The sequence below is a fragment of the Scyliorhinus torazame genome, chromosome 3, assembly GCF_047496885.1.
Source record: "Scyliorhinus torazame isolate Kashiwa2021f chromosome 3, sScyTor2.1, whole genome shotgun sequence".
Lineage (NCBI taxonomy): Eukaryota > Metazoa > Chordata > Chondrichthyes > Carcharhiniformes > Scyliorhinidae > Scyliorhinus > Scyliorhinus torazame.
Window position 1 is genome coordinate 184,374,719 of NC_092709.1, and position 24,489 is coordinate 184,399,207.

At 45.5% G+C, this 24,489-nt stretch overlaps 1 protein-coding gene across 7 annotated transcripts in view; it reads left to right on the forward strand.

Annotated features, from left to right (window-relative positions):
* The window catches only part of tbc1d1 (TBC1 (tre-2/USP6, BUB2, cdc16) domain family, member 1), a 393,938-nt gene that overhangs the window by 193,590 nt on the left and 175,859 nt on the right, over window positions 1–24,489 (forward strand). For all 7 annotated transcript variants that reach the window (XM_072496556.1, XM_072496559.1, XM_072496560.1 and 4 more), the window contains exons 4-9: window positions 1,495–1,599; window positions 6,377–6,509; window positions 9,447–9,538; window positions 10,539–10,649; window positions 10,921–11,049; window positions 23,226–23,315. In XM_072496556.1, coding sequence (XP_072352657.1) covers window positions 1,495–1,599; window positions 6,377–6,509; window positions 9,447–9,538; window positions 10,539–10,649; window positions 10,921–11,049; window positions 23,226–23,315 — 660 coding nt within the window. The remainder of the gene's footprint in view (window positions 1–1,494; window positions 1,600–6,376; window positions 6,510–9,446; window positions 9,539–10,538; window positions 10,650–10,920; window positions 11,050–23,225; window positions 23,316–24,489) is intronic.

Consider the following 24,489-nt stretch of genomic DNA (forward strand, 5'->3'; position numbering starts at 1 on the left):
TGAACAACAAAAAACAATACTGCAGAGGAACAGGCCCTTTGGCCCTCCAAGCCTGTACCGGGCATGGCTTAATACCAACCTTTGCCAAAACTCTCAGCACTTCCTTGTGCCATATCCCTCTAAGCTTCAATCCTTGATCAATATTCTAAGTGCAATGAGTTTAAACCAGCTAATCTTTTGAAATCCCTTAATTTGGTTATCTTCACATTGAATTTTCAGAAGTCACTTGTCATTTATCGTGACAAGCAGCCTTTCACCGATTTGTTATGTTGGTGGGATCATATCCTGAATATGTGGATGGGCCTCTGCTGTGGTCTGCATGCTCCGTTTGAAAAGGGATTTGGGCATTGGGGATTGGTGGGATGTTCACTGGTGTGCATTTTGCCACTGTGGGAGATGCAGCTTCTTGCAGCTGATAACAAGAGCAGTGCTGGTCTGCGTGCTGAAGGGCCACAAGTCAGAGTTGGATCCTTCATTGTTGTCTTGTGGCCTCCCTGACTGGTGTCCAGAGTGGCTGGATCCACAGCTCGGATGTGTGTATTAGACAACCCTTTGGATACAACCTGCCTGGTAGCTATAGGTATAGAAGTCATAGAATCCCTACAGTGCAGGAGGAGGCCATTCAGCCCATCGAGTCTGCACCGATCCCTTTGAAAGAGCACCCCAATCTAGGCCCACTTCCCCGCCCTATCTCTATAACCCCATAACCCCATCTAAATATTTTGGATACTAAGGGGCAGTTTAGCATGGCCAATCCACCTAACCTGCACATTTTTGGACTGTGGACTGTGGGAGGAAATCGGAGCACCCAGGGGAAACCCGCGCAGACACTGGGCGAACGTGCAAACTCCACACAGACAGTCACCTAAGGCTGAAATTGAATCCAGATCCCTGGTGCTATGAGACAGCAGCTCTAACCACTGTGCTACTGTGAAGTTTGTGGAAAATGTCAGAGCTATGTGTAACTTACAGACTATAACAATATATCCAATTCCACTATTTGCCAATGTTTGATTCTAATACCATGAGGTCACTGGCATTCATGTAAGCTATCCTCTAGGTTTTTTTATTCATCAAAAATGTGTAAGTATTACTTCCATATTTAATTTTACAGTAATTACTTAAGTTATTTCAGCAACTGTTAATTTTTCATACCATAAAACCCTTGTCAGATCAATCTGGATGGCTTCATGAAGACATCAAATATAATCACTGTCCTGAATGAGGTCCCACAGAAATAAGCCAATTGACTCTGCACCAGTGATTTTCTTTTTCCCCATGTGAACAGCCTAACCAATTCTATTTGACTCATTCCCCATATCCCTTTAATATTCCTGCTTGTGGTCAGTGAGTAAAATTTCAGTTACTCAGCAGTTCCTCCATGTTGGAAGGACTTGAGCAAAGGCGCAATCTCTATACTTGGTGCATCAATTTGTAATGGTGTTGTGAAATATTTAATAAATGATGAACTAATTTTCTCCCCTCCATAAATAGGGAATAAAGTATGTGGATCACTTTGGATTCATCTGCAGGGAGAGTCCAGACAGTGGAAGCCACCATTATGTCTGCTATGTGTTTCAATGTACGAATGAAGCCTTGGTAAGTAAATAACCAAACATCTGATGTGAAATTACAGCGACTACGTTTACCCAGGCTTCAAGTGTGAAATCAATAAACGTATCTAAGATGTGGGGTACATTCCACTGGTTGATTATTGAATACTTTAAATTTTGTTCTGGGGTCAGTGAGGGTTCATTTTCTGAGGTTATATTGTTTGGCAGAGTTGGCCAACTTCAGTCGACCCCTGAGCTGGGAGGGATTGGCAGCAGCTAGATGCTGGAGGTGAAAAATGTTTCATTCTCTGGTATCAACCATTCATTCACACCTTCAGCACAAAATAGTTTTCTTCAAAGTCCAATAATGTTGTTTATGTGAAAAGTTTCAAAGAGTGTTAAAATTGAAATTAAGATATAACCCAGATTCTATTAAATGGGAACCCCACCTTCTCCGTTCTTAAAAAACACTTCATTCCAGTGAACATCCTTGAGTATTAGGTTTTCTGTCTGTTCTCATGTTGGTATTTATATACGGTCTTTATTTATAAATGGCTGGATTTGACAGGAGGTTAGAATAGGTTGGCTGAGACTTTGCTGGAACCTCTGAGAAATGAGGCAATGGTCTTCTCGTTAAAGTGGCTGTTATATGAATATGGGGGATGTTTGATTTAAAAAGACCAACATACATCCAGTTCACCTTCACCATCCTGGTAGTCGCATTCGTATTAGGTGTCGTTGACAATGCATTGTAATCAACCTGTATCAATTAGTTTGTTATAGACCTAGGCATGGTGCAAGGAAAACCCCAGTGTTGGAAAGCGTTGGAACTATAGGACCAACATCATTTTTTCTTCCCAAACATGTCACATTTACTATGTAACGTGCCTCAGATTACTCGTATACTGCCTTGCAAGATGCTATTTTTTGAAAGAAATCAATCTAATTTGCATTTGAATAAATCAATATTGATTACCAACTCTTTACAGTCCGCCTGCACTGCTGCTTTCTGGTCAGGTTGCCAACTCAGGCTGGTCATATTCCAGGAAACGTTGATGAAGGAGCAATGTCACAATGTTTCTTCACTGGGCCAATTTGTCATCCACCCCACCATCTCGTCCACTTCCCTTGGTCATGCTCTCCTAGATTCAATTTTTTGGCATTTATTTGTTTTGGTTTCTTCTTTTAATTCTCAGAACCACATCTTGGGGACTTTTAAATGTTTAATTGTGGCTTCCAACACTAATTGTGGTCAATTTCCCAAGATCTGAAGAAAACAAGTAAAACAACACATACACAGCACTGACTGAATCAAACCTGGCAACAACTATGTGACGCTGAACTTAAAGTCCTCAGTCTTTTTTATTTTGTTTTTTAAATAAATTTAGAGTACCCAATTTTTTTTTCCAATTAAGGGGCAATTTAGCATGGCCAATCCACCTGCAATGCGCATCTTTGTGTTGTGGGGGTGAGACCCACACACACACAGGGAGAATGCAAACACCACACGGACAGTGAACCAGGGCTGGGATCGAACCCGGGTCCTCGGCACCGTGAGGCAGCAGTGCTAACCATTGCATCACCTATAGTCCTCGGTTGCGCTCCCAATTCAGTGATATGAATAATTTAACCACCACTTTTAACTTGTGGACTGATCTCAACATGGATAGTTGTGTACGAACCAAGTCTGCAGCGCAATAAATGGCTCAGAATCATGGTTCTGCCTGGGTCTGTCCCTGGTGCTGTGCCAACTCACTACCACTGCGCAATATCTAATCTTGGTCATGTTTACTGATATGAGATTTTCTGAGCATCGAGTGAAGCCAATTCTATCATTTTGGAAATGTGTGTCTTTCCCACGATGAGCAATAGGGAAAGTCTGTGATGGGGTTGTAGCAGAGGAGAGACAAAATGACATAAGGGTGCAAGGCCAAAAGGGGGTGCTAATGAGTAAGAAAAACAGAAGACGTGTCGAGAGGAGGTATGAATGGCAAAATGAACAGCTGCCATCCAAAAGCAAAAACAAGAGTCTAACTGAAACACACACCAAACGGGGCAGATATTATGGTCTGAATGTATTGCTCTCTGGGTTGTGTTCAGAAGGCTGTAAAATGCACAATCAGAAGATGAGATGATGTTCCTTGAGTTTATGTTTATCCTCAATGGAGGCAGAGGGGAGAGGAATCAGTGGGGTGGTGTTGTGTGATTAGTGGGAGGAGTAGGATGGATCAGGGTGGGTGGGTGGGGGTCAGATGGGGCGTGTAGGATGGGTAAGGGGTGATCGGGCGGTCAGTCCGGGGTTGGGATGGTTCGGGGTTTAGCTGGTCAGTGGGAGTTCCAGGTTTCCCCAATTCAGTGCGACTGATCCTGAACCTGCTTCTGATGCACATCAGATTGGATGGGGTGTTGGTATTTTTCCTGCCTTCCACCTCCCTTTCCTATGACTTTGTCCTCGAGACACCCAAAAGGAGAGCGCTCTAAGGAATGAGTAGACGGGTTATGCTGTGGCCCTCTGGAGACTGGAGGGTTAAGAGGGGACCTGGGAGAAGATATTTGGAGGTACTGCTTCATTTTCAGGTAAATTTGAGCACTGCTCTCTCCCTCCCCAGCACCTTCATTGCACACTTTGGGCTTCCTGCAGCAACCAGCAAACTGAAATGCCAGGAACCAGCCCTACAGCTTCCAAAGGTTTGATCCTGGAAAATGTTCTGGATCGGCCTAGCAACAAGTGTAATAGTCACTGCAGAATTCCTACCTGGGGCCTCGAGGGGAACGTTTGCCCTAGAATGTCTTGTGACTATAATGAGTGCTGAGTCTGGCTGACCACAAGTGGAGTAAAGTGTCCATTGTGTAAGCAAACGTTAAACAAATGGGACTGAATTTTCATCCGGAGTGGCTTTGGCACTAGGTGGTGTTTGTGGAAGATAGTGGGGGGAGGGACTGCTGCCTGTAGCCTTGATTCCATTGTAAACCCTGGGGTCATTAAATATGGAAGGTAGGGACCTGCTTCCTGTAGACTGGGGAAATAGGGGTCTGGGGCACCAGAGAGAGAGGAGACAGCATTGAATAGGGAAGTGGAAGAAGTGGCCCATAGATCTAAAAATGTAGGGTACGATTGAATGACCTCGTTGGGCCCCACTCGGTGACGCGGCAAAGCCGTTAAAACTCACAAGAGGCCTCTTGCAAGATTTGAGAAACTCGGAACGCCTCGTGAGATCCAACAAGATCTCCCAAGACGCCCTCACTTAGCGAGATCCAGGTTTACATATTTAAGTGGGCCATTAAACCTATTCAAATATGCCTGCGCCCGATTCTCCCACTGCCACCTGGGAATCCTGGCAGTGGCAACTGGGCGCCCTGGCAGTGCCAGAGTGCTTGGGTAGCACTGCCAGGCTGGCAGGGGCACAGCCAAGCTGGCAGGACCAAGATGCCCAGGTGCCAGGTTGCCCATGCCAGCGATCGGGCCCAGGGGCACCCTGCCCTTAAGAGTTGGGGTGAGGGGGCCTCGAGGATCCCCTAAGAAGTTAGCTGGGGCATTGGGAGGTTCAGGAGGCCACGGTGGGGGAGTCTGAGGGGGGTCGGGAGCAGTTCTAAACGGCGTCTTGGCGAGACATTGGGACGTCATTTAAAACTGGCACCCGATTGCTTCCTGCACTGATGAGGGAGACTTCGGCAGGGCGTCCCCGACCGAGACCAAAAAATGAGAGAGTCCCATTTGATAGCGGGGTTGTTGCACCAGGAAACACCCCGCTATATGCGCCCAAAACGGGAGTCTGTTTTTTAGGCATTAAATCGTTATTTCTGCTCCAAATCCTTTACAGGAAAAATAATAATGGATGGAAAATAGAGCAGGGTAGTCATTGCTTAGCCATCTCCCTCCAAAATGACCTTCAATGGGTACTTGTTGCTGATTAAGGGCATAACTACCACCCTTTGAACATAGAACATACAGTGCAGAAGGAGGCCATTCGGCCCATCGAGTCTGCACTGACCCACTTAAGCCCTCACTTCCACCCTATCCTCGTAACCCAATAACCCCTCCTAACCTTTTGGTCACTAAGGACAATTTATCATGGAAAATCCACCTAGCCTGCACGTCTTTGGACTGTGGGAGGAAACCGGAGCACCCGGAGGAAACCCACGCAGAAATGGGGAAAATGTGCAGACTCCGCACAGACAGTGACCCAGAGGGGAATCGAACCTGGAACCCTGGAGCTGTGAAGCCACATGCTATCCACTTGTGCTACCGTGCTGCCCACCATCCCCTGATGGTTCTTGGCGGTCATGGCGGTAAGAGGCAGAGAGTCTCTGATTGGAGAGCCAAGGCTCAGGAACCAAGATGTCTATGACAGGAATAGAATGTAAACCAACTGCAGTGCTGGGAGAGGCAGGAGTGGGACAGTAGACCTCACTGATTTCCTTTTACTTTCCATTGCTGCACTGACCACTTTCCGTTGATGGTACTGGAGGAAATGTAGCCTGAATTCGGTGTGTCAACCATTGTGGCTTCTCTTTGTTTACATAAGTAATTTAGTCTGTTTAATGCATGAAATATGGGAGGGAGGGGTGTGAATGTATTGCATTCCTCACTACTGGTGGCCAGGATTTCTAAATGGACATCTGCTGATCAGTTTTAATTACGGGCTCTATAAAAATGTTTATGCTGGTGGCTTTCTATAATATATAAGGTATGACCCAAGATATTCCAAATGGATTGAAGATAGGTACTCAAACATTGAACCTCATTCGACCTAATTAATGAACTACCATGGATCTGAAATTCCATTTTTCCACTGAAAGGAGTCACCATTCTTACTCCACAGGTCGATGAAATTATGTTGACATTGAAGCAAGCATTTACTGCAGCTGCCGTCCATCAAAACCTGAAGATCCAAGCTCAACCATGTGAGGGATGTCCAATGAGCAGCCTTCACAAATTGTGTGAAAAGATCGAAGGTAATGTATTTTTAACACATTCATCATCATTTTTCACTTCCTGTTTTTTCCACATGCAATTGTCCTGTGCAATGGCTCCATCACCATATATGTTGTAAACATATGTTGCACGTTCTGTACCACTTCCATTAGTTAAGAATGGTACAAAGCACAATTACAATAATTACAAGTGCTTTCTCCGATTATGTTCTTAGTTAAGTCAGGTCTTCCAGGATTTACCAAACGTTTCCTGTTATTGGCAAGTACTAAGCCCACCAATGTTTGTACACAACAAAATGCTGAAAGCTCTTCACTTATTATTGCAAGATTATCAGAATTTGGAATTCGAACGGAAGCACTATCTAGCTGTAAAGGAAAAAATTCATTCTCCCGACATAGTTGTCTCCCATCTGCACCTCCCATTGCTGTCAGCTGCCCAGGAGCCCAGTTTACACAACAGGTTTAACTTTATTAATACATCAACACACCTATCCAGTCACCATTCCTTTCCTCTCCTCTTTCCATTTTATTCTCACTCATTCACACAAAAGGTTGAGATTGCAGTGTGTGTGTGTGTGTGGCTGGATCTTCCATTTTACACAGTCGAATCCTTATTCATACATCACTTTTTCTTTAGGCGAACTTCACAAAAGTATATTTCTAAGCTTTTGTTTTCTTTCTGGATGACTCGGGTAATATATAGAGGACACTAAATATTTGGTCTTCTTAAATTCAAACTTTTAAAATGTAAAATTTCACCTGAATTTCTGTTTGTAAGTGTAATATTGTAAGTGTAATATTGAAGGAAGAGTTGCCTGATACCCATGGGAAAGAAGCTGAATTTGAATTTGTGCTACTGCTTAATGATTCATTGGCTTCATAGCCACCCCACGGTAGTGGTACCCAACTGGTAGCCTAGAGGTAGGAAGAGAATTGGGAGTTTTACAGCAATGTTAGTTTTACTATTGGAGCAATGTTGCTGTTTATGTGAACACGGATGACAGCATTAAATGCCACCCATCACTGGAAAACAACAAAATATTTCTCTTTGTAAAGGTTCATGTGAAAAGAGCCTACAAGTTCGGATGCCTAGGACAAATTCCGGGGCACTTCATCTTTTACTATTTAACTTGATGAATAGTCATGATTCAAGTAATGTAATGGTAAAAAGTCAGCATGGTGGCACAGTGGTTAGCACTGCTGCCTCACAGCACCAGAGACCGGTGTTCGATCCTGGTCACTGTCTGTGTGGAGTTTGCACGTTCTCCCCATGTCTGCGTGGGTTTGCTCCCACAGTCCAAATGTGTACAGGTCAGATGGACTGACCATGTTAAAGTGCCCCTTAGTGGGGTTACAGGGATAGGGTGGGTGATTGGGCCTGGATAGGGTGCTCTTTCGGAGGGTCGGTGCAGACTCAATGGGGTGAATGTCCTCCTTCTGCACTGTAAGGGTTCTATGATACTACATCGGCCTATTAGCGGATATGCCGTATACATTAACCATACAGACACACTGGCCAGAATTCTACGGTCCTTCGCTGACAGGGTTCTCTAGTCCCGCTGGCAGTGCACCCCCACCTGAGGGTTTCCCGGTGCTGTCGGGTGGCTTCAGTGAGAATTCTCATCGACAGTGGCAGGAACAGAGAAACATGCCGCCAGTGATCGGCACGCTGCCAAGAAACACGCAGCTTGGTGCGGGGGGGAGGGGGAGATGGTGGCTGCTTGGCAGGAGAATCCTGCCCACTGTTCTCCTCTGTCTTCTGCTCCATATATGTACCTTTTCTCCTGTTATTGGCAGTTGTGGTAGACACTTGGCTGGCTGCACTGATTTGTGCCATTTTCTCACATGATCTGAATTTGGGATTGGTAAACTGCAGAGCTTTAGATTTTCTACATAAACTGGAGCAAAGAAGCCTCCCAATCCAGGCAGCCAATTATTTTACTTTGAACACAATATTGATCCTAATATTAACTCTGGGTAGGTACTGAGGTGAGTAGAAAATTTGCCGCTACTTCAGGAATGAAGCCCCGGCGATTTTACATCCCAGGCCTCATTTAAACCTTAACACCCCAGTTCCCACCCAAAGCTGGCCAGAAAACAACAGGAAAATGCACAGCCGGAGGCTGCCCAGTGACTCAAATAGATGGCAGGATCAGCTAAGAAGAGGTGAATCGTATTGTGGGCCGACCCCGTAGATCAGTCTTCAATGGCCTTCTTTCAATTGGACCCACAAGCAATAATTAGACTTGTCTTTCTTTAGGACACCCCTCCTATCCAGCACTGCTCAACTGTGTAAAGTCTAACTTTTGGTTATGCATAGATCTGGTTATTATATTGCTGAAGGTTGAGAATGACTTTATAAAGGGAATGAATAGAGTTGTTGCCGTACCCTGTAATTTAGTGAGACAGTGGCATAATGTTAAGTCACTGCACTCGTAATCCAGAGTCCCAGGCTAATGCTCAGGGGAGATGGGTTAAAATCCTACCATGACAACTGGTGGAAATTAAATTCAATTGAATAATCCGGAATATCAGTCTCAATTATGGCGACCATGACAACTATCATTGATTGGCATGAAAACCTGGTTCACTAATGTTCTTCAGAGTAGGAACTCTGCAGCTAAGTGTGACCTACATGTGACTCCAGACCCACAGCAATGTGATTGGCATTTAGCAACCTCTCTGAAATTGCCTGGCAAGCCACTCGGTTTAAGAGGAAATGCACGTTGACCTTGCCAGTGGTGGCAACGCCCCACCAAACAAGTTTTAAAACCTCCCTTTTTTCTCCTTACTGGAATGACCGCTCCTTCATCTGAGTAAGAGTTGAACTGGGTGCAATCACATTGAAAGGAGATGCATAACGATTTTCAAAATTTCTGCATTGAAAGAGAGAATTCGGTGCACGGAAATTATTCAGGTGCATTTTAATAATTAAGATTTATTTTTATTTCCTGCTAGGTCTGCACCCTTCTAAAGCAAAGGTGGAAATTCAGAAACACTTGTCATCATTTAACAACAAAGATCAAGGATCAATTTTTGAGGGGGTTCAGGTAATTTTAAGTCCTAGTTATGAAACATCAATGGGAAATGTAAACTTTAGAATTTTCAGTGTTGATATGAGAACATCAAAAGAAAATCATGTGTGTTTTACTGTTACATTTTTAAACTTTTAAAAATTCATCTATGGGGTGTGGGCATTGTGAGCAAGGCCTACATTTATTGCCTATAACTAATTTCCCTTCAGGTGGTGGTGAGCTTAACCACTGTAATGCTCTGATACTATTTAATGCATCATTAACTATGACATAATTTAATATGGGTAGTAATGTATAGCCTTGCCTCAATCTATCTTTGAGCAAAAGAGAGGTTCAAACAGTTCAATGTTTTTAAGCCACATGAAATTCTGAGAGTAAATTTTTAAAAAAGGCTTTAAACTCCCAAAGCTACCAGTTTCTCGACAAGTGCTGTATAAGTCATTAGCTCAAAATCCTCAATGAGCATCAATGTAAATGGGTATCACCAAAGCCTGACACACACTACTAGCTTGAGTAAAGCTCGAGTTATCCCATACTTTCCTGACACTATTGTATTTAACCCTGAGTGGAGGGTCCGGCCCCACCCTAATATCTGTTTCAGCTAATGAGTTGCTGAATACCTCATCCATCCTTGTTGCCCCCAGACTTCATCATTTCAACAATCTCCCATCTGTCCTCCCATTGTAAAATACTGACAATGACCAGACAATGGATTATGACGAGACTTGGGCAATCGCAGCTGTTTTGTTCTTCTTAGTTCTTCTTACTGATACCTTCCCAATATCTGTGTGCACGCATGGGATGTGGATTCAATGCCCAGCTCAAAAGGAATCAGGAAATGTTGCCTGAAGTAATGCAACTCTTCAAGTAGCTAGGCCATCTCGCTTGCTCTTTACATGGATCTGAGTGAATGACTGGTTACCCCTATGGTGCCTTGGCCCTTTTTGCACAGTTGAGAGCATTGTAGATTGTGATTATTAGAAAATATTGAATCAAAATTAATGTCTACTCATAGAAAATGAAACCGAAAAATGAATTGGAAGAAAATGAGCTTGTTCTATCAATGCTGCGGGAGTTGTATGAAGCGAAACAGAAGCTGCATATTCACAATGGAGACCCAAAGCAGGTACAGACCCCTCCTAATCTCGACTATTAATCTCCTTAAAACTGCTTTGTTACTAAATATGAAATAACAAAGGCAAGTGTTGTGTGTCCAACACAATAGCTTGGTTTTAGAATCAGTGCTTCGATGTTTGTTGCAATGTGAGTAAAATATTCCTATTCGCTGTACGTTCTGGGATCCTCATTTTAAGTTGCAGTTTGTATCTTGCCCTCCTATGGAATGGCTGCTGTGGATCAAAGTTCGTGGTTTTTGCTGATCTGGTATTTATTTTCAGAATTCACAAAGCTCGCAGCCTTCAAATCAGAATGAACAACAATCTCTTTCTGGCCGCTTCAGACTAGACAACTTCAAAATCAAGGCGAAAAAGTCATTGGCAGAATCACTGGAGAATATTTTATCAATGGTGAGTATTATGTTGTTCCTGACCGAAAACCTCCTTGGGGTGTGTTGGTGTGATATGAAGAACTCACCTCTGCAATTTAATTTTGCCTATCAACCACCAAATTAAAATACAGTTAAGGAAAGATATTTTGACTTGCCTTACTTCGTCCATCAAGAATGACTTGAATCCTTCTCACCACGACATCCAAATGATTCTGAGAAGTTCCCAAGGTTTTTTGCCTTCAGAATTCTATCTGAAAATATATTTCAAGCATTAATAATCATCCTCGACATGAAGAGTTTCCTGTTAGCAGCCCTAAATTTACCATTTGCTGATTTGCACCTGCCTGTCATTCTGTACTAATTGAAAGTAATTTTCTGGATCTGCCTTTTTCGTACCATTTAGTAAATAGTGGTTAGCATTGCTTTTTTTAAATTTGAAATACCAAATTCATTTTATTCCCAATCAAGGGGCAGTGTGGCCAATCCACCTACCCTGCACATCATTCGGTTGATGGTATGAAACCCACACACATGTGGGGATAATGTGCAAACGCCACACGGACAGTGACCCGGGGGCGGGATTGAGTCTGGGTCCTCAGCACTGTGAGGCAGCAATGCTAACCACTGCACTGCCATACCGCCTAGTGGTTAGCATTGCTGCCTCACAGTGCCAGGGACCTGGGTTCGATTGCCAGCTTGGGTCACTGTCTGTGCGGAGTTTGCACAACCTCTCCATGCCTGCGTGGGGTTCCTCCTACAGTTCAAGGTTAGGTGGGGTTGCGGGGAGTGGGCCTAGGAAGGGTGCTCTTTCAGAGGGTCGGTGCTGACTCGATGGGCCAACTGGCCTCCTGAACTGTAGGGATTCTATGGATACATCTAAGATCACCCCTCAGCTGCCCCTTCTCAAAGTTGAAAAGTCTTGGGTTTCTCCAGTCTTTCCTCGTAACCCAGACCCCCCTTATCCTGAATTCAGTTTCGTAGCACTCTGCACTGTGGCCAACAATTGAATGTCTCGGTGCCTGGAACTGAATGCTGCATTCAATCCCTGGTCTGACCACACCACTGTACAATTTGACTGCGTTTATGTCTGCTTTAATGTTCTACATTATAACCTTGTATTTGAATAGTATAATATTCAAGCAAAATACTGCGGGTGCTGGAGATCTGAAATTAAAACACTAATGCGCTGGGACAAACTCAACATGTCTGGTCCTGTTTGTGGAGAAAGAAACAAAATCAACATTTTGGGTCCAACATGACTCATTACAAAAAAACATTGTGCAATCGAAATGTTAACTCTGTCTCTCTCCACAGATGCGTTCAAACCTGCTGAGTTTTTCCAGCACTTTGTTTTTATTTAAATATTTTATTGCCTTTGTTGATTTGCTGAATTGGTTGGATAGAGAGTGTTGATATGTCTAGGGGCCCCACATTGTTTTCAACTTCATCTTTCAACACAATCCATGGAATAATTGATAATTTTTCCTTCCTTTACACACATTTATATTAAATTTCATCTGCTATTGCTCAGCCATTTCCACATGTTATGCAATTTACTCTAATTTCTAAGCTCCAAGTCACTCTCTCTACCAGTTTGGTAAGAAGTTTTACAACACCATGTTAAAGTCCAACAGGTTTGTTTCGATGTCACTAGCTTTCGGAGCGCTGCTCCTTCCTCAGGTGAATGAAGAGTTTGATTCTGACAGAGCTACCAGTTTGGTACCATCTTCAAATCTGGTCAATTTAAATTTGCCTCTCTACTGACTTTATCGACATTAACTAAAAAACGGTTGTAGTCCCAAAATCAATCAGTGGAATACCTCAATCAGCACTCTCCAACTGCCTTCTACCCCTGCTGACCAACCATCCATAAGACACAGGAGCAGAATTAAGCCACTCGGCCCATCAAGTCTGCTCCACCATGCAATCATGGCTGATATTTTCCTCATCCCCATTCTCCTATCTTCTCCCCATAACCCCTGATCCCCTTATTAATCACAAACCTATCTATCTCTGTCTTAAAGACACTCAGTGATTTGGCCTCCACAGCCTTCTGCGGCAAAGTGTCCCACAGATTCACCACCCTCTGGCTGAAGAAATTCCTCCTCATCTCTGTTTTAAAGGATCATCCCTTTAGTCTGAGATAGTGTCCTCTGGCTCTAGTTTTTCCTACAAGTGGAAACTCCTCTCCACATCCACTCTATCCAGGCCTCGCAGTATTCTGTACGTTTCAATAAGATCCCTCCTCATCCTTCTAAACTCCCAACGAGTACAGACCCAGAGTCCTCAACTGTTCCTCATACGACAAGCTGTTCATTCCAGGGATCATTTTTTTGAACCTGCCCTGGACCCTTTCCAAGACCAGCACATCCTTCCTTAGATACCGGGCTCAAAACTGCTCACAATTCTCCAAATGGGGTCTGACCAGAGGCTTTTGCAGCCTCAGAAGTACCTCCCTGGTCTTTTATTCTAGCCCTCTTGACATGAATGCTAACATTGCATTTGCCTTCTTAACTGCCAACTGAACCTGCACGTTAACCTTAAGAGAATCATGAACAAGGACTCCCAAGTCCCTTTGTGTTTCCTAAGCATTTCCTCATTAGGAAATTAGTCTATGCCTAAATTCCTCCTTCCAAAGTGTATAACCTCACACTTATCCACATTGTATTTCATTGCCACTTCATTGCCCATTCTCCGAGCCTCTCCAAATTCTTCTGCAGCCCCTTAGCTTCCTCAATACTACCTGTCCCTCTACAGATCTTTGTATCATCTGCAAACTTAGCAACCGTGCCTTCAGTTCCTCCTTCCAGATCATGAATATATGTTGTGAAAAGTTGCGGTCCCATCACAGACCCCTGAGGCACACCACTAGTCACCGGTTGCCATCCTGAAAAAGACCCCTTTATCCCCACTCGCTGCCTTCTGCCAGTCAGCCAATCCTCTATCCATGCCAGAATCTTACCCTTAACACCATGGGCTCTTAATTTATTTAACAATCTCCTATCTTCTGGAAATCTAAATAAATCACGTCAACTGCTTCTCCTTTGGCTAACTTCCTTGTTACCTCCTCAAAGAACCCCCGTCAGACATGACCTCCCTTTAGCAAAGCCGCGCTTACTCAGTCCTATTTTATCATGCACTTCCAAGTACTCTGCGATTTCATGTTAAATAACGGACTCTAAAATCTTTCCGATGACCGAAGTCAGGCTAACAACACCAGGTTAAAATCCAACATGTTTGTTTCGAATCACTAGCTTTCGGAGCACTGCTCCTTCCTCAGGTGAAATCAAGGATGTGATTCCTTTCCCTGAGGAAGGAGCAGCGCTCTGAAAGCTAGTGATTCAAAACAAACCTGTTGGACCTTAACCTGGTGTTGTAAGACTTCTTACTGTTCTTAAACAGCGGTGTTTCATGAGCCACTTTCCAGTCCTCGGGGATCCTTCCTGCCTCCAGTGATTCCTGAAAGATTGCCACCAATGTCTCCACAATCTCCTCCACTATCTCTTTTAGAACCCTGGGGTGTAGTCCATCCGGTCCAGGTGACTTATCCACCTTCAGACCTTTCAGTTCCCCCAGAACCTTCTCCTTCATGATGGTCACTGCATCCACCTCTGCCCCCTGATTCTTCTGGAGCTCTGGGATCCCACTGGTGTCTTTCACCGTGAAGACTGATGCAAAGTAACTATTCAGTTCGTCTGCCATTTCTTTGTTTCCTATTATTACTTCTCCAGCCACATTTTCCAGTGGTCCAATGTCTATTTTTGTCTCTCTCTTGCCTTTTATATATTGAAAGAAACTCTTCCCATCTTTTATATTATTAGCTAGCTGACTAGCCAACCCAACCCTGCAACTCTGCCAACAAGTATGCTTTATTTTCTGTCTTTCTGACATTTCTTATCCGTAACTACAATTTTAACTTCAGTTGCCATAGCTTGTAGTTCAGAGTTCAACTTGTACACCCTGTTGTGCTAAACCTTGTCAAATACATCATGGAAGCCACCAAAATATCATAGCGCTTTATTATTTAATTTTCTCAAAGAAATTAAGGTCAGGCAGATTTACCCCATCAATACAGGTGCTTGTTTGTTATTGGATAGATAATCCTCAATGTTATGCAGATAATCAACACCATTAATTTGCACAGGTTGAAGTAAAATTAATGGGACTGTGGCTGGAAAAGAAAGGCTATTGACATGAAACATTAACTCTTGCTGTCTCCACAGATGCTGCCTGCCCGGCTGAGTATTTCCACCATTTTCTGTTTTTATTTCAAATTTCCAGCACCTGCAGAATTTTGCTTTTTTTTATATTAGTGTTTAATTCACTGCCTCTTCTCCTTGGGAACACTTGAGGAAGGTCTACTCTTTTCTTTTTCCGTTTTCCTCTTTTGACCTTGTCCATCTTTATTCCACATTCCCAACATTGCAGTATTTTTGTTTTACGTATGGAATAGCACCCGATGGACTAAGCCCAATTTCTGCAGCCTGACAGGCTTAAAGTTGTTCTGCATTCAGCCCAATGTGCAAGCAGTTCTGCATCCTGCGTTCACAGGGCAGTCATACCTAATCCTTTGCAGATGTGGTTAAGATCCCAGGTTTGATCAAGTTGATGAGGATCTTCTCCCCATCTCTGTTCAATGATCCCTGAAAGTTAAATGGGGACAATTTGTGTTCTTCTTTGCTGTGCCCTTTCTGGTGATGGAGTAAATTAGTGAGGGAAAAATTAGCAGCTGTGACTACAGAAAATAGAGTTTGCATTTTAGTTCATTCTGATGGATGTTGAATCATCTCATTTACACTGCAAGAAGGGATTGGCAACAACGATAAACGATGGTGGGCTTGTGACTTTAATTCTTAACAGTAATTTTCCCACTGAAAAAGACTGAGATAACGAACAGATACAAAGCAATGAACCTAATGTAACTGTCAGTCTGTCAGTTTTGCTTAATTTGAGTCAGAGCTATCTAAACAACCTTTTTGAGAAAGACTTTTGAGAACTTTTAACAGCACAGGCACTGAGTGGGTGAAACAAAATTGTGTAATAGTGCCACCTACAGGAATTGAATGAGTCATTCAACACAATCATTGACACAACACTCTTTGGGGAGCATTCCACAATGAAGTATTAAGATTTTGGCAGGCACAGCGCTTAATTAATATAATATCTCTTACGCCTTTGAAAAATCTGCTATACTATAAGCTAGTAAATATTGATTTAAGTTAATCAGCATAAAAACACTCATGGCAGTTGTGCTGGTATGAATTGACTGGTCATTGTGGTGAACTGCATTTCATCAGAAGCTTTTAAGTTAGCAATTACACTAAGTGCGACAGCTGTCTCTAAAATGTGAAGGTTCGACAAGATGTGAAAAAGCTTTCAACTCTATCTTCAATTCTCCCACTGGCCCCCTTGCCGTCTCCAACGTTTCCCCTGTTCCATACCTTCCTCTTATGCTTCTGTACTCAATTTAAAAATATAGGATAGGATTTAATGTTGGCGATGTTGCCTCAACCTCACTGGTTGTAAAACTGGTGGGAACCACGCGTTGCATGTGTTGGGCTGCCTGACCTGACAAGAGCCTCGCAGGCATTTAACTAGCTAGCATGGGGCCTTCCCTGGGATTTAGCACCCTGGAGAGGAAATCACCCACTGAAAGGTGCTGGTCAGTCAGAGGCCTGCAATAGCAATATCTGCTGCCATAATGCAGCAGAGCCTTCATCAAGGATCATCGTTGGATCCCTGGAGACAGGTGGCGGCAGGATGATGGTCGTGGGTTGCTAGAGGGGGAGGGCAGGGGACTTGGAGTTATGGGCATGAGTGTAATTTGTGCCCTCCCCACTCCTGGTATGCTTCTGGTTTGCTGGGCAGCTTTCTGAAGGCACGAGGAAGCCGTGTGACTCCCAGTTAACCCCTGAGGCACTACCACATTCTGGTGGACTCAGGGGTGCTTGGGGTCAATTAATTTATGAGCCTAATTCACATACTGCTGTGAGCAGGCGGGATTCCAGCATTGTTCCCTTCCCACATCTGACTTAATCAGGGGCGGTTTTCCTGCCACTGGCAGACCGGCTCACAGATTCTCCTACGATTAAGTGGCTTCGACCACCATGCTTCCTGCCAAAAAGATGGGATTATATTCCGTGTGTAGGGCATGGTTTTCCCACCGCGTTGCGCCCTGCACCAATCCCGTTGCGCTGGGGAGCATTGCGAGAGAAGCCCAAAACAGGCTTTGCAGCAGGTGCCAAACCACACGCAAGTCACCCAATTCTCACAATCTGAATCGTGCGCTTGCTGGGCAGTCAGGTCATAATATTTAAATTAATCATTAGGCTCCGTTAAATATGTGCAGCTGGCCGCATTCTCCTGGCTCTCGGGAGTCACCAGCCGCACCGACAAGACTTCACCCGGGCGCCAATTAGTACAGGTCTCCGCAAGTGGAGATCAGGCACGGTGGCCAATCTGGGGTCTTGGATGCCTTTGGAACCCACTGGGTGGTCGGGGACGGGTCAGGGCCATGCCCTGACAGTGCCCCTGGTATCTGGGCAACCTGGCAGTGCCAATGGGTTGGGACCTGAAGGGGGCCATGACCATGAAATGGGGATATGGGGGGGGGGAGGGGGGGGGGGAGTAAGGAATGAGCACCATAAAGTTTGGAGAGGGGGAGGAAGGTGAATAAATGGTGGGGAGCCCTCAGCGATCCCATAAAGCAGGGATGGAGGGTGGGAGATGCCTTGATGCCCACAAGGATGGATGGGTGGGGCAGAGTCACCCCCATGCAAGGTGGTGGGTGGTGGAGCTAGCTCACACTAACTTTTATTGATTGGGGTGGAGGTTGCCCCTTGGGTGTTGCCCATGTAAACTGGGGGTCGCAATGTCCATGGGTGGGGTGTGTGCGGACCGTCAAGCTCACTTTGAGATTGGGGAACCCTTTCTAAATGGCGCCCTGATCACAGACTAGTTGATCTGGCCGACAGGTGTAGTTCCCCACTGCAGAAAGAATTTCTAAATTGACCAGTGAGAAACTCCCCAAGCCCCCTCAGAATTACTAAGGGCGCGATCAAAAGGCCTGACTTGGGGCGTGACGCGGCCGGTAAATCCCGCGAGAGGGGGACTTCAGTGGTAGCAATGCGCTGAGCGGTCACATGAAACCTGGCTCTCCCTTGGGAATTTCAATTTAGGCCCTTTTAACCTGTAAATTGGACACCAAAGTAAAAATACAAACTACCCTCACCCCAAACTAACAATCATCCAAGGAACCAGCCAGGGAGCTGGAAAAATAGTAAAAGTAAAAGTTGGGAGAGGAAGATCCAGACTTCCGAGTGAGGAGAGATGCGAAACGGGGCAGAGCATGGCAGACTGAGCAGGATCTCCAATGCAAATGCTGGCCCACACATCGACAGAGCAGGAGAAGGAGCTTCTTTCAATAGAGCTGCAAAAACACAGACTCTATAAAGGAGGACCGCATGTCAGCCGTGAGGTCAGCCATAGAATCCGCTCTGGCTCCCATCAAAGGTGGGTTGGAAAGAACAGAGCGGAGACTGGAGACCCAGGATGGTGTGGGACCTGGAGAAAGCGGCCACTGGCCACAGCGATCGGATCACCTCGCGCGAGGCTGAGGTGGCAAGGTTGGTAACAACACAGAGAGTGCTCAAGGGGACCTTTCCGTGGAGATCAGGAGAACAGGTCCCGCCGCCAGAACCTAAGGATTGTTGGGTTACCAGAGGGCAGAAACCCGACAAGGTCGTGAAGATGCCCGGGAAACTGGTCGGAGGGGAAGGCTTTGCCAAACCCCCATGAGGTAGACTGGACACACAGGTCACTCCGGCAAAGGCTCAAATCAGGAGAACCAATACGGGTGATCATAGCAAAACTCTTAAGTGTCAAGATTAAGAGGGGGTGCTGAACTAGGCGAGAAGCCCAGATCGTGCAGATAGGAGGAACATACAATCCACATCTCCCAGGACATTGGAGCCGACCTGGCCAAGCGCCATGCGGAGTTTAATGGGCCAAGGCGGCTTTATTTCAAAACAAGGTTCAGTTTGGCGTGCTGTACCCGCCGAGACTTTGAGTAACCTACAGCAACAAAGAGCACTATTTTAACATGACGGAGGACCTGAATGTGTTCATCCAGAAAAACGGGCTGTTAGTCCCGCAGTAATGGACAACTAAAAGCTCTCAAAAGGAGACTTTTCTTATTCTGGTCTGAAAGCTTACACAACCTAGTTAGCGGAGAGGGAGGGAGGGAGGGGGGGGGGGGGGGCGGGGGGGGCAGAGGGAGCTGCTCCTAAGGTGGAGCCACCACACTGGCAAGTATGCTCGTGCATGGAAGTAAGAGGAGGGGGACTAAAACAACCAACTGGGGGAGGGAAGGGAGCATGAATGGTAAAGGGGGAGACAACAGCGGTACGGGATGGGGGAAGAAGGGACGGTAAGGGTAGATGGCCTCAGGGGGAGGACAGGCGGCTGGTCGCAACAGGTCGCACATTGGGATGTCTGAAACAAAGAAGGAAATGGTAGCCATCTTGGATGGCCCTCAAACAAAGGGAAACCCCAGCATGCAGGCGTACGTCCATGTGGTATAAGTATAGTTGACACTGCAGGAAGCGGGGGCAACAGAAAACCCCCATCAGAATAGTCACCAGGAACATTAAGGAACTCAACGGCCCAGTGAAAAGACCTCTCTCACCCATCTAAAAAGCCTGAGGGCCGACATAGTCTTCCTTCAAAAGACACCTGAGGGTGAAGGACAGACTGAGGGAAGGAAGAGCTGGATAGGACCAACGTACCAAGCGTGCTACAGTACGAGGGTGAGAGGGGTGGCCATACTGTTAAGTAAAAGGACTTCCTTCGCAGCGACAAACACTGATGGACAGGGGGAGGAACGATAGCTAATGGTTAGCAGTCTCCTGGAAGGGCACCGGTGGTTCTTGTAAATATATACCTCCCCATTTGGGATGACGCCGACTTCATTAAAAAAACCAGGGCGGAGATCCCTGACCTAGACACACACCGACTGATCATGGGGGGGAGACTTCAACTGTGCACAGGGCTCAATGACTGACAAATCCAGCCCCAGATCAGGAAAACAGTCGGCAATGGCAAAGGATCAACTATCTGAGGGAGATGGAGTTCTCCTTCTCCCAAGTCTGAATTATATTCCTGTATCGACATCTTTGTAGTTGGCAAATCGGTGTTTCCATGGGTTGTTGGGACGGAATACTCTGCAACAGTAATCTCTGACTATGCTCCTCACTATGTGTGTTTGTTAAGTTGGAGATGTGGCCCAGTACCCCCCATGAAGGCTGGACAAAGCCCTCCTCACCAATGAGACATTCTGCAAAAGAATATCACAGGCCATCGGCGGTTATGTACCTGAAACCAAATTGGAGAGGTCTCAACCCTCCACAATCTGTGAGGCACTGAAGGCGGTGATAAGGGGGGAAATAGTAGCATACAGACACTCAGGGAAAGGAAGGAGAGGGAGGCGAGGCAAAGGCTGATTGACTCCATATTGGAGGTGGATTGGTGGTACTCCACGGTCTCGACCGTGGAATTACTGGTGGAGAGGAAAAAGCGACAACTGGAGTTTGACCTGCTCTCCACCGGGAAAGTAGTGAACCAACTCCGCCAGACACAGGGGACCTTTTATGAGCATGGAGACAAGGCCAGCCGCCTACTGGCACACCCAGCTGAGAAAGCAGGCAGCCACGAGGGAGATAGGACAGGAAAGGCAAACTGGTCATAGTGCCAGACAGAATCAGTGAGACCTTTGCGACTTTCTACCCAGAGCTGTGTACCTCCGAGTCCCTGGAGGGGGACTCGAACATGAAGCGGTTTCTCAATGGGTTGGACATATCAGCTGTGGGGGAGGAAATTCCTCAAATTGGAAAAGTAAAATTCACCATCAGAGGATCGGAGACAGGCTTCTGCAGCACATTGAAGCAATTTACCAACCTGTCTGCAAACACACCATTGTTTTAATACAATGGGTCCATGTTATTATATATGTAAATAGTTAAACAGTACGGTTATGATAACTAATTAGGAGCCCCATAGCTGTATATATGTTTTCTATGTTTTCAAACCTGATTAATTTATTTTCCCTTGCATTGTTTTATTCTTCTGTTTGTTGTAATGCTGTCACAATGCAATGCAAAAACCAATAAAAAATCACGAGATTTACCCGGCTCACCATGGCGGGGTCCTAATTTTGTATATATAAGTATGCAGTTAGGCACACTTAAATATGTCTCTGCCAGAGCTAACCAGCGCCTGGGATCGAATCCCCTCGCCAGAGACATCAGACGGGCGCCGTTTAACATCATGTCCACAAACTGGGACCAGGCATAATGGCACTTGGGGAAGTCTCCCAGGAGATCGGATGCCCTTGCATGGTCGGCCTCTGGGCAGGGTGGCACCCTGGCACTGTTGAAGCTGGCATGCTGGCAGTGCCACCCAGGTGCCTGCCTGGCACTGTCCGGGTGACCAGGTGGCACTGCCAAGCTGGCGGGGCACTGCTAGGGTGCCAGGCTGGCAGTGCCTTGGTGCCAAGGTGGCATTTTGCCTGCCCCGGGGATCGCATCCAGGGATGCCGTGTCCTTATGAGGTGGGGTGTGGAGGCTCAAAGACCCCCCCCCCCCCCCCCCCAACAACAGGTCACTTGAAGGGTTGGGAGGATCCAGGGGTCGCGTTCTGGGATCGGGAGATCGGTTTGCCATTTATAAATGGCGCCTGATCTCTTCCTGCATTGATGAGTGGAGCTCGAAGAAATAACGGAGTCCTGCTCATTTGCAGGGTTGTTCTCGGTGTTACAAGCACTGGGGAACACCCCATTAGACCCGCCCACAACGGGACTATGTTTTTTTTGTTGAGTCACATCCCAAGTGAATCGCGCCCGTAATCTGATGGTTGCGGATTTCTCCATTGCTGGCTTTTGTTCATTTGCGATTGGCTGACAACGATGGGTTTATATATGGAGAGCTTATCCTTTACATGCTTTTTAAAATATTCATCCATGGGATTGGGTGTGGCTGGTTAGGCCAGCATTTATTGCCCTTGAAAAGGCATTGATGAGCTGGCTTCTTGAATAATTGATGTCCATGTGCTGTAGCTACACCTGCAGTGCTGTGAGGGAGGAAATTCCAGCATTTTGATCCAGCGATACATATTCAAGTCGGAATTGCTTAGCGGTGAACTTCCAGATGGTGGGGTTGCCAGGTATCTGCTGCCCTTGTCCTTCTAGATGGTAGCTGTTGTGGGTTTAGGAGGTGCTGTCTAAGCAGCTTTGGTGAGTTCCTACAGTGCACCTTGTAGATGGAACACACGGCTGCCACTGTGCATCGGTGGTGGAGGGAGTGAATGTTTGTGGAATGGGTACTAATCAAGTGGGTTTGATGCTGTCCAGCTTCTCGAGTGATGTTGGAGCTGCACTCATCCAGGCAAGTGGGGAGGGCAGCACGATGCCGCAGTGGTAGCACTGCAGTCTCACGGCGCCGAGGTCCCAGGTCCGATGCCGGCTCTGGGTTACTGTCTGTGTGGTGTTGCACATTCTCCCCGTGTTTGCATGGGTTTCGCCCCCACAACCCAAAGATGTGCAAGGTAAGTGGATTGAACATACTAAATTGCCCCTTAATTGGAAAAAAATAATTGGGTACACCCTATTCACAGTTGCTACCTAGCAGAATGCTGTGTTCCTGTTTAGCACTCTGGCTCATCAGTGGTAGATACTGCATCGTGCAGATAATTGAACATGACCATCAGTTTCCAAGGATGGTTAAGACCATTCATTGCTTTATGGTGGCATCTTTTCCTGGAAGCTAAGTGGCAATAATTCCTTCCTTTCCGAGATCCAGCTTGAAAGAAGCCTCTTTGTTACTTCTGTTCAGTAATTCGGTAGCAGATGTATGAGTGGGCCTTTTCCATTTCCTGTAAGTGTGGAGGAGTTTGTGGCCATCGTTTAATGATGTCCTCTGATGGGATGGTCAGAATAAAGCACTCTTCTGCAGGAGTATGAACCTAATGTGCTCTTCCCGTGACAAAAAGGCTCGTCAGTAATCTTCATGTAATACCCGACTTGTTATTTTGAGCATAGTGCAGAATTACAGATTTTTATGAAGTTATAATTAACCGGAGACAGATTTATGCCGATTCTTTTTGGAATTTCTGTTGTAATGACTTTGCATTTTGCCCTTGCAGGGAGGGTCTAGGCTCAAAAGCCAAGCAAGCGCTGAAAGTACAGTGTCAGAAAATACAACATTGAGTTTATCAAGTTCTGATATATCCAAGGTGAGTTATCTGCTCATAAAACTATGTCGCATGGATTTGGATACTTGGTTGACTTACTGATGTACCCTCCATCATTGTAAAACATCATGGAAGACATAACACAATATATACAGTAACTTCCCAGGAGTAATGCGCATAGCTGAAACTATAAATAAAAGTTAGAACACGGCCCTTCATGAAGATGGTTCGATATCAATATTGGCTGATCTATAATAATCAAGTAGAACGAACAGCAGCTGCAATAAAAGTAATCATTTTATGTGAATCGGTTTGGTTAGCAATACTACTTGTACCATAACTTTTTTTTTTAGCTGCATGGACTGCTCGCTATGTTAAAAGATGGAAATCCACGGTGGCGCAGTGGTTAGCACTGCTGCCTCACGACGCTGAGGATCCGGGTTCGATCCCGGCCCCGGGTCACTGTCCGTTTGGAATTTGCACATTTCCCCTTGTCTGCGTGGGTCTCACCCCCACAACCCAAACAGTGCGCAGGATCGGTGAATTGGCCACGCTAAATTGCCCCTTAGTTAGAAAAAAAAAAAGAATTGGGTACTTTAAATTTATTTTTAAAATAGATGGAAATCCAGTCAGTTGTTTTTGCCTCGACTAGAGATATTTATAATTGCACAGGGCAATGCAACAACTTTCATTCATTTAGCACCCCTAAGTTGCAAATGTCCCAAGATACTTCACAGAGACTTGGGAAAATGGATGCCTGGCCAAGGCAGGAGAGATTACGGCGGGGTTGGGGTGGGGGGTTCAGGATCTATTAACCAAGACTACAACTTTGTTTGGATTTTTTTTCTCCTTGGGAAACCTTGTCTCGGAAATGACCATCATGTGGAAACAGATGGTTCAAATAGAGAAGTTGAAAATGCCAGCAGATCTTTTTATTATTCCAAGACATTTCATTTCAACGTAATCCTGCATTATTCATTCGGAATTGTATTATTAATCGTCTCTTGAACTTATTCCCATTAAACTGTTGACCGCCGATATTTCCTTCTTATCCTCCATGTCACCTGATATTGTTGACGGTTCCCACTCGTTGGATCCTCTTCCTCTTCAAACCTACTGTCATCACCCCCTCATCACTCTAGGCCCCTCTGTCCTTGCAAACTACCATCCATTTCCAAACTCCCTTTTCTTTCCCGTGTCCCTGAATGTGCTGTTG